The sequence below is a fragment of the Triticum dicoccoides genome, chromosome 5B (genome assembly GCF_002162155.2).
Source record: "Triticum dicoccoides isolate Atlit2015 ecotype Zavitan chromosome 5B, WEW_v2.0, whole genome shotgun sequence".
NCBI lineage: Eukaryota > Viridiplantae > Streptophyta > Magnoliopsida > Poales > Poaceae > Triticum > Triticum dicoccoides.
Window position 1 is genome coordinate 521,768,403 of NC_041389.1, and position 10,408 is coordinate 521,778,810.

Here is a 10,408-nt window from a genome sequence, read left to right on the forward strand (position 1 = left end):
CAAAGCAAATGCTTGCACCCAAAAAAGGTAAGGGGATCGTCACTCCCCTTGTTCGTGCCAACTGCAAAATTAAATATGGTAGTGGAAGGAAAAACAATAAAATAAAATAGAAAGGTAATTGTAGGATTATTAGTAATAATCGAGAATGGACCCATGGTCATTGGTTCACTAGAGGCATTTCTCTCATAAGCATAACATCGGTGGGTAGACAAATTACCGTTGGGTAATTGACATAATTGCGCATAGTTATGATGATCATCCAAGGCATAATTAATATATAGGAATTACGTCCGTGACAAGCAGACCGTTAATCCAACTGCATCTGCTACTATTACTCCATCAGAAGACCGCTATCCAGGATGCATCTCAAAGTAATAAGTTGATGACAAATAAAGTAGCACATTAAGCAAGATGACATAATGAAGACTAAGTAAGACCAATCAATATGACTGAACCCCGTCGTTTTATCCTTAGTAGCAACAATACAATTCATGCCTTTAGCTCTCCTCTCACAAAGAAAGATCACAGCAAGATTGAACCTACCACAAAGCACCTCTCCCGCTGAAGATAAATCTATCTAACTAGGCCAAATTAGACAGATACTACATCATAAAGAAATACAAATCTATAAAATTACGCAGCAAATAGATCTCAAGAGATTCAAATAATTCAATGGATAATTCTGATCATAAACTCACAATTCATCGTATCCCAACAAACATACCATAAAAGATTACAATGGATTGATCTCATGTTAGATCATTGTATTGAAGTTTAAAAGAGAGAGAGAGGAAGGCATCTAGCTACTACTATGCCCCGTAGGTCCTGAAGAAACTACTCACACATCATTATGAAGGCAACAGGGTTGATGAAGAGTGCATCCCCAATGGTTTTCCCCTCCGGCAGAGTATCGAAACAACGCTATATGGGAATGGGATCGCTTCGGAACAAAGGCTTGGAGGGGCGGAAGAATTGTTTCAGATCCCACTTTGAGGGTTTCATAATATATGAGAACTTATAGGACAAAATTAGGGCAAACAAAGCTATGCGGGGCCCACATGTCAGGGGGTGCATCGAACTGGCTTGTGGGGCCCACGTGGGTCTTCTCACCCTTCCCTGAAGCTTCCAGTGTCTCTTATGTTTCAGAAAAAGTCGTCATAAAGTTTCATTGTGTTTAAACTTCGGTAGGTATGATTTTTTTACGAAACAAAAAACATGCAAAAACAGGAACTAACACTTGGCATTAAATTAATAGGTTAGTCCATATAAATAATATATGACATATAAAGCTGGGATGGTGTTTTGACTCCCGGGAGCATTTTCTCCAGATGAACAGTACCTCAAATAAAGTGGTAAAATATTTTCAAAAAGTTCAAAAAAAATTGTGGATGCTCGTGTTAGTGTCGCAACCATGCTTGACAATTTTCATGCGAAATGAAGCAGTAGTGTTTCGTAGTAAGAGAAATATTTGGTGTTCAATTTGTTTCTTTTCACAGGCCAAAAGTTTAACCTTTTTGCCTAAAACTTTTCAGGTAGCATTTGGATGTGACTATGAATACATAAAAAATTTCTTGGATTTTTTCTGACATTTTAAAAATCATTTTCTGCGTGCAGGAGCACGTGCTCCCGGGAGCCAAAATGGATTTCCGCATAGAAAACATACAAAAGGATAATATAATTACATGGAACAATGAAAAATTGTATATACGTTGGAGACGTATCAACCGACGTTGGTTGAAGTTGTGACCGACGCCTGTCGAGGCTGGAGAAGACGCGCCAGAATGCCGCTGTGCTACAACCTGCACTCGCCATTGCTGAGATTGTGGACACCATTTGTTGCAACCGGCCGGCGTTGGCGATGACGACACCACATACTGGAATCAACCATCACCCTCGGCAACGACAAAAAATTGCAACCATTGACGGCCAAAGCTGCATCCCTTCCGACGGCCAAGTTGGAACTGGGCTGAAGTTGCGTTGAGACTCGGACTGCCATCCGTAAGTGACACAAGCCATAACTGTGGGGGGTGGGAGTTGCAAACCTTCGATGATTGTGCTGTAATCATTGACAGCCGCGTTCAAGAGCGACGGCTAAGATGCTACCATGAGGTTATGCTGAAACCAACGAGGATGGGTGCTACGAGGGCGGCAAGCCGGCGTGTTTCGAGGGCGGTCGCCGTGCCCGCGGTTATTTTTTTTTTGAGGGAATGCCATCATGGCGCACTTTATTTCAAGTTGAATAACGATACTCATTACAGCCGGTGCAATAAAACTAGGGGGATTACTCTCCCAAAATACAAAAGAATTAGAAGTAAAAGCATGTCTAGCTAAATTATGTGCCACCACGTTCCCTTCTCTGTTGCAATATTGCACGGAGATGTGCCCAATTCTGGATGCAATCAGAAAACAATCTGCTCTCTTCCTGCACGCTTTTTGTGTGATTTTTTGGGGCAAAAAAAATAATGATGTGAGAGACCGATCCGACGGCTGGGAAACAAGGCAATCGGCGCACGGGATGCGACCGACCGGGGGGCTGGCGTCGGTAGACCGCCGGCTAGCACCGCCCTCGGGCAAATCCCAGAGACAGCGCTGGCCTCGGACGCAAGCCTTTCTCCTCTTCTGGCGATTAGGGTTGTCCCCTGCGCCACCGGCCAGCTGCTGGCACCGGCGCGGTACGGCGGTACCTCGTCCCTGCCCCCCCGCCCCTCCCCCTCCCCGCCCCCACATACACCTCCGTCGCCAGAGCCTGTCCGCTCCGCCGCCACCCCTCATCCTGAGGACTTCCTACTAGCCGCCTTGCCGCCGCCGGCAAGAAAGCCCGGGGACCACCACCTCTTCGCGACGAGGCCACTGTCTCCGCATCGTCTACTGTTTCGCTACTGCTACCGCCTCTCTGTCATCTGCTTCAGCGGCTGCAGGTTTGATGCTCCAGCCTTTCTAGTTGATTTCTTGTTGATGAACTGTATATGCAATTCTTGGTATCTTAGAAATTTGGTGTACTTTGTGGCTTGATGCTTTCTTTTGAACTACTTCCTCTGTTCCTAAATATAAGTCTTTTTAGAAATTTCAATGCGGACTACATACCGATGTATATAGACGTACTTTAGAGTGTTGATTCATTCATTTTGCTCCGTATGTAGTCCATAGAGGAATGTCTAGAAAGACTTATATTTAGGAAGCGCGCAGATCCTCTGATTTGAGTCACCAAAGCATCTGCTTGTATTGGGTGGTTTCATTAGTGCCTTGTCAGATACCAGTGTAAACTGAACACAAGCCCATAAGTTTACCTGGAAGCCAAGCGGGGCCTTCATCGGAAATTTATTTACCTCACGAATTGTTCTGTGTGCATCTAGATCCGCCCCGGCATCATGTCTTCAGAGGAGCTCACAACAAGCTTGTCAAATTTGGCGGTGGCTTCGCAGGCCCCGATGGCCAGCCAAATCGGTTCTTCAGGTGATCTGTCTTCTGAAGGTGGGGCGCAGGTCACTTGTTTCAGTGAGGACCTGCACGACGTCACGCTCCATTTCCAGATCATAAGGTTCTCTAAACAGGTAACCACAAGTTTCACTTGTAACTTATTGCCAAAATACTCACAACTCACAAGGTTTTGGGGTTTCCAAGCAAACTGAAGTCGCGTAAGTTCTGAAATGTGAACAACATTTGGTTGGTGACTCCCGTCTACAATTTTAGAGCTGTTTGTGTCGTGCTGACTAAAACTTTCATTGTTTGTGTCGAGCTCTGGTAAAACTTATCTAATTGAGACATTGTTTGGTTTGTGTCCCTAGTTCCTCACTTCTGGATTTGGGCATTGGACCAAAATTTGCATCAAAATGTAACTCAAGCAAAGACATTGGAGTAGAAATCTTACCTACGAGACTGGGGGTGGGGGGTCTTGCAAGGCTGTGTTTCTTGGGACGCAGTTTTCAGACAGTCTATCGAGGTGGCGAAGAAAAACAAAACATGTCATAAGCAGTGGAAGAGATGTTCTACTAGATATGCGATTCAGTTAGTTCATGTCATGGAGAAAAATCATATCATTTGTAAAGCTGCCAAAGGAAGATGTTCTAGCAGTTGTCCATGTTCAGTTTCAGTTAGTAAAATAAGTAAATTTTTAACATGAAGCTAAACTTGCCTTGAGCATTTGTTTTAACATGATTACATGAAGTATGCAAGTGTATGCGTTTGTTAGCATCCCCGTGTGAGTTAAGCTTGATTCATTTCTACACAAACTTGGAATATGGGTAAGCCATATTTTGGATGAATATTTTTCTTTGAATCATATACTCCCTCCGTCCGGAAATACTCGTCGGAGAAATGCATAAAAATGGATGTATCTAGAACTAAAATCCGTCTAGATGCATCCGTTCCTCTGACAAGTATTTCGGGACGGAGGGAGTACATATTTATCCACAATGTGGTATGATCTCCATTCTGCTCTTTGTCAAACATTCATGTGGTATCTGTTTTAAGCCCCTCTTTATTATTTTTTCATGCAGATCTATGCATGGATAGGATGCAACAACTCAGCAAGGTTTGGCCATTTATATGCTGCTGCAACCACTAGGCTGGTAACATGCAATCAATATAACCTTAAGAACTGGTGTATATTTATTTCTATTAAGACTGATCACTGTACCATCATGGCCGTTGCAGGGTGATGGAGTGAGTGTCACATCTGTACTTGGAGGAACATCTGATAACACTGGATCAAGCATGGCCCGCCGCTTAGGTACTTCAGTTTCTGCTGCAATTGACCCACCTTTCATCATATTGGTATGAAAAACAGCAAGCTCATGTCACCTCATATTTCAGTGCTGAAGACAGGTCTAAATGTAATTTTAGCATGTAACATTCCGAAAGACAGCCCCATGCTTGAGGTACTAACTGGAACATCTTTGTGTTAGAATTGCCAAGTTTCTGTATCTGATGGGAACACTGTTTTCAGGCTGCTGCAGAGAGGAAACTTGTAGAGAAGCTGAGAAGTTTAGGCTATATCAAATCTAAAACAGGAGAGGCTAGCGCTTCCATAACTCCTTGATCCACAACACGCTGATGGATACTTGTGAACTATCAAGTCAATCGTAGAGAAAGGCACTATTCTTAACGTGTTTGAAACATTTTGAATGGTTATGAAAGCTCAGCGGGGGCTTACTGAGTGTAAGCATGATGATCTGAATTTTTTGTGCGTGACTGTGAACTGCTTCATGTTCACTGAATTATCAAACATGTGGCAAGTATCACATCTGGCATGTTTTACACGACTGCATCTTCAGAGGTTGTGTGCCGTCTACTCTTTCAGTGTCTCACGTGTGGAACCCTAAATTGAGGTATTTGTTGCTCACGGAAATGAACTTTGCCGGTCTTGTTTGAGCCGTGCCTTTATTGAATCGGCAATGTTTCTAAAAATTCTTGATTAATTTCTTCAGTATGTTGTGCTATCTGTCTTAAGTATCTCTGTTATTTGATTTTCACTGTAATTGCCGCCAACCTCGGAGGCCTCAGTTTTATTAAGGGGATCACGAGTGTATTTTGATGCAATATCCTTGCTTTTTGCCCTATACACATTATGCTTTAGAAGAAGAGCTTAACATGGATATGTAAGTCAGGTGTGCTAATCCTATATAGTGGAGTGTGCTATTAGGCAGAAATTAATGTTCTATTCTTTCCTGCAACACATTGAAGTTTTAGCCAACACAGCAAATCTCAATGAACCTGAACTCCTCTTACTACCTTTTAAGACGGGATATGTGAACTATAGTTATTGTAATAAGTCATCTTTTCGTTGATAGCGAACTATAGTTGTTGTAATAAGTCATCTTTTAGTTTGTTGGCCAGCTTCCTGACTATGTTGTCAGTAAGCTTGTAGATGATATAAATGTGTTTTGATCTTAATAAAGCTAGCCATGGTGGCCTTCCGTAAAACAATAGACGGGGAATAAGCATACATGGGCTGCTGCGTGCTGCTGCTTTTATTTTTTGAGTGATGAAAACACTTTATCAGCTTAAAATGTTTTCATGAATACAAATAATCTCTAGCCTATCAAGCAGCTGACATCTAATGTAGTACCTGCCTTGGCTAGATTATGCTATATTCAGACTGGGCACCTGCGCCGTGATGCTGCTCCACAGCAACGGCTGCGGCCTCTCCTACCTTGCTCCCGGCGCCACGTCCTGGACCACGCTGCGCTCTCCGCGGGGCATGCCGCACAAGTACCTGGACGTCATCCTCCACACAGGGGCGCCTTCTACACGATCAGCTGCCACGCCGAGCTGAATGCCTGGGTGCCGGACGGCCACGGCGGCCTGAGGACGAGGCGGCTCACGAACCCGCTGCCGGAGAAGGTGTGGGCCGTCCTCACCGAGTCCATGTCTCGCGATGGCATTCTCATGGTGACTAGCACGGAAACGCGGGAAAACAGCTACAAGTACCACGTGGATAACTACTGGCGACGAGAGTACGAGGTGCACCGCTGCGTGGAGAGCAAGCGTATGTGGCTTCCAGTGAAAAAACCTTGAGGAAATGACGATCATGATCGCGCGACTCTGGCTATCGCAAGTGTGTGCAAATATCTATTTCTCATTGGTTTGTTCCTTACGTTGCAAACTAGATCCAGCTTTTTGATCCTTTCTACTGATAAGCGCTTGTATACTGCTCCCTCCGTCCGAAAATACTTGTCGTACAAATGGATAAAATTGGATGTATCTAGAACTAAAATACGTCTGGATACATCCATTTTCCCGATAAGTATTTCCGGACGGAGGGAGTATTATTGACAGCATTGGTGCTTAAGAAAAGTTGGTGCGAAAATTGTATGGAAAGTCAATACATGCTTGTTCCTAGTTTTTTTTTATATGTGCTTGGTCCTAGTTTTTTGTGTGGCGGTAGACTTTTTTTCAGAGCTTCCTAGATTTTGAGAAGCTGAGGCATTGCCGGCTGGGGAGAGAATTGATCGAAACGAATAACAACTAGTCACACCGCTTGAAATAAATGGTTAGCTATCTCAAAAACAATCAAACAATCAACAACAACTAGTCACGATTAGGGACAACATCATAGTAGAACATTGATAAGTGCACTGCATATTCTAGAGCTAACTGAATACAGAAATACTAGCTAGCTGCTCTTAGTTGACCTCGAAAGACAAAGACATGATAAACACACGTTCTTAGGTTGCTCCATATTACACCTTAGCCATCTGGTCAAGATAAGTACGGCATCCAGTTGTTGAAGTACTGAAATGAACGGCAGCAAGTTTTTTTTATTTTTTTGTTTTACAAAAGCCCTCCCTAAGCTTTATTATTTGGCAACCAAGACACTTTACAGAGAGAATCTTCCCCATGGAGAAAGAGATGGCTTCAAAAGTCATTTTGGAATTACAGGTTGAACCTTTTGCTATATAAGAAGTTGTAGTTAGAGGAGGATCTATTGAAGAATGCCTTTTTTTCCTAAAGTATGAGCTACGCGATTCTTCAGTTTGGGAATGTGTTATCCTGGATTGATTGAGACATGAAGTGAGATTGAACAATTCAGCTAGGACCGGTCTGATCCTCCATCGACCTGGATGCTTAAGGAGATCCTTGGCTTCAGCGGCTTCAACCTTGACAATTGTTGCTGCAAGAAGTAGACCCAATGCTTTCGCCTGCAAAACAGATTGAACATTTGCAATTGCTGCTTGAATGGATATTAAATTCCCACTAAGCTCATTCCTTAGAGAAATTCCCAGGGAAGTTTTATGAGTCGTCACTGTTGGGTTGTATACTGCAGGTTGTATATGCACATTTGTATTCGGGAGCAGGTTAGAGTTGGTATCTTCGGGGGAGATGTTTTCTTTTCCTCCTCCTACATTAAACATGCATTAAGCATTGCATTTTAAGCCTGGAGAACATGCATAGGACTCCATTTTCTTCTATTGAAAAGGAGATCATTTCTGACTTTCCATATGTTCCAAAGAATTGTGAAAACATTATCGAGTTTTAGCTCTTGTTGAGAGGACATAATCATTTCAATGATATCAACAAGATATAAATTGGAGTCCAACATATCAATTTTGAGGCCAAATTTATCTCGAGAAACTGCATTGAAAGAAAAGGTGCAAATCCGATTCTATTTGACCACATCTACATCATTCTTTTAGAATGCCTAGAAACTCTTAATACCGTTGCAACAACTCTCCTAATAAGCCTCCAAGCAAAAAATTTGAACCTAGGGTTCATGGTTTTGCTTTTCCAAACCCGATTTAGGACAAAAAAAAATTCTTGATCCGAAGTAAGTCGTCGCCTTCCCAAAGAGTTATCTCTGATTTCCTGCACAAAGGTTTTGTATGCATTTTTTGTTGTACAATCTGCATTAGGAGTGTGACTTCAACAAATGGTATCTTCAAGATTAGCATTGATAACTGGAATATTCAAACTTTCGTTCTTAACAGAATCGTCAAATAATCAATCATTTTGTCTTTATCCGAAAGTTTGGAATTGGTGAAAGATGGATGTTAGGGTACCCTAACATCCATCAATTACTGATTGATATGGCCGTAGAGAAACATATGGATTTTTTATTTTGAAATAGAAACATATGGAAATTGGTGACCCGAATCCCCGGTAGGATGCGATCGACACAAAGCGGCGGAAATAGTCGGTGTCTCTGCACGTTTCCACCACACCCAGCCCAAAACGTGTGCTGTGCTTTTCAATCCACCGCACCCAGCCCTGCCTCCCGATCGAGCTGCGGTTGTCAACGCTTATTGGAGTACTCCATATATATCTGCAGTGCACCGCCTGGCGTGCACCAACCCTTTCTTCCCTTGCTAGTTCGCTTTCTCCCAAACCCAAAGTATTCTTTTCTTCCAAGAGTGAGAGAAAGAGAGGCCAAGATGAAGCTGGTGTGGTGCCCGGAGACCGCGTCCCAGGCCTTCATCGCCGGCGTCAGCGCCCTGTCAGAATCCGAGCACGGCCCCGCGGGGTCGGCGGGCGTCGCCGAGCTCGTCTCCGCCATGGCCGGTGGATGGAACGCGCAGCTTGTCGTCGAGGCGCCGGAGGTCTCGGCTCCCGACTCGGCCGTCACGAGCCTCGCCCTCGCCGCCGCCGCCCAGCGCACGGGAGGCCGCTACGCCCGGGTGCTGGCGGACGCGGACCGGGCCATGGTGGAGATGGATGGTGTGGACTTCTTGGTGGTCGACGCGCGGAGGCGGGACGCCGCGGCCGTGCTGGCGGCGGCCAGGCCTGGGCCGAGAGGGATGGTGGTGGTGCGCCACGGCGACGGGAGGCGGCGTGGCACGAAGGCGCTCGAGGCGTCCATGGCGGCAGGAACGAGGGTCGTGCGGTCCGTGTACCTGCCGATCGACAAGGGCGTCGAGGTCCTCCACGTCGGCGTGGGCAAGGGGCCGAGCATACAGGCCCGGCGCAGCCCGAGAGGGTCGAGCCGTTGGATCCGGCACGTCGACCAGGAAACCGGCGAGGAGCACCTCTTCCGGCGGCAGTAATTCAAAGTTTCAAACCGCTAGCTTTCCTGTACATCAATCGGTTGTACTCCCGTCCAGGGGAATTAGCTAGGTGGCCATGGTGTCCGGGTTCTTCCCGCATGCTTAAGAGATGGAGGGAAACTGTGGTGAACAATGGTGTAAATAAATAAAAATCACCGTAACTGGCTAGCTTCCTAGCTTCATTGTGAATTTGAGTACCCTTGGCATGATACTGAATCATCCATGTAGATGGTCTCTTAAGTTCAACAATCAAAGTGCATCGTTTTTTTTTAATGCAACATTGCAGTACATCCATGTTGAAATTAGCAAAATCATCTCCAAAAATATAGTATTCCCTCTCATCCATATTAATTGACGCACATTTACATTTAGTATAAACTTAGTAAAAAGGTATAATCGATTTGAATAGAAGGTGTCACGCTCGTTGACATGCCGCTCTTCGTTCATAGGGCCGCGACATAAGGGACCTCTTCCTTGGGCGACCCAAAGCCCATCCACCCACAAACAACGGCAACAAAAATTGATAGAAACCAACGTCGCCCCTTTCACAAATGTGTCAGCCACACACAGAGGCAACTCACTAGGTCCCAACAGCGCACTCGTACCAGTACTGGCACATGAGACACAAAGGGCCACACATGCGCCACCTGTGAGCACTGACACATGAGACGCAAAAAGCCATACACACACAACACATAAGTAGGCACAAAAGCCCTACACAATCGGATCCATTTCTAGGGGGGCTTAATAGTTGTATCAACATTTGAGAATTGACTGGCATGACTGCTATGACAATAAGTATTTCCGTAACCAGCTAGCTTCCTAGCTCCACTGTGAATGATGTTCTCTTTGTTGCTCTAAAAAGTTAGCGTATCTGATATGATGATGTTACATCCATGTAGATGATTTCCTAAGTTCAACATCAAAGT

General features: G+C 44.7%; 2 protein-coding genes across 2 annotated transcripts; both read left to right on the top strand.

The window, feature by feature from the left end:
* Positions 1 to 2,569: 2,569 nt before the first annotated feature.
* On the top strand, positions 2,570 to 5,387 carry LOC119311314 (proteasome assembly chaperone 4-like). Its single transcript, XM_037586955.1, has 6 exons — positions 2,570 to 2,918; positions 3,354 to 3,551; positions 4,497 to 4,568; positions 4,654 to 4,729; positions 4,813 to 4,877; positions 4,946 to 5,387. The coding sequence occupies exons 2-6, from the start codon at positions 3,369 to 3,371 to the stop codon at positions 5,036 to 5,038; spliced, it is 489 nt and encodes a 162-aa protein (XP_037442852.1). The 5' UTR covers positions 2,570 to 2,918; positions 3,354 to 3,368; the 3' UTR covers positions 5,039 to 5,387.
* Positions 5,388 to 8,809: 3,422 nt separating this feature from the next.
* On the top strand, positions 8,810 to 9,725 carry LOC119305972. Its single transcript, XM_037582344.1, has one exon. It carries the CDS (start codon positions 8,871 to 8,873, stop codon positions 9,477 to 9,479), a length of 609 nt encoding a protein of 202 aa, XP_037438241.1. The 5' UTR covers positions 8,810 to 8,870; the 3' UTR covers positions 9,480 to 9,725.
* Positions 9,726 to 10,408: the final 683 nt, after the last annotated feature.

What these genes read in the sequence shown, in the direction of transcription:
- LOC119311314 (XM_037586955.1), top strand. Translation starts at nt 3,369, where the DNA reads ATGTCTTCAGAGGAGCTCACAACAAGCTTGTCAAATTTGGCGGTGGCT. An exon ending in CTGCTGCAACCACTAGGCTG is followed by an intron (nt 4,569 to 4,653) that starts GTAACATGCAAT and finishes TGGCCGTTGCAG; the next exon opens with GGTGATGGAGTGAGTGTCAC. An exon ending in AAGACAGCCCCATGCTTGAG is followed by an intron (nt 4,878 to 4,945) that starts GTACTAACTGGA and finishes CACTGTTTTCAG; the next exon opens with GCTGCTGCAGAGAGGAAACT.
- LOC119305972 (XM_037582344.1), top strand. Translation starts at nt 8,871, where the DNA reads ATGAAGCTGGTGTGGTGCCCGGAGACCGCGTCCCAGGCCTTCATCGCC.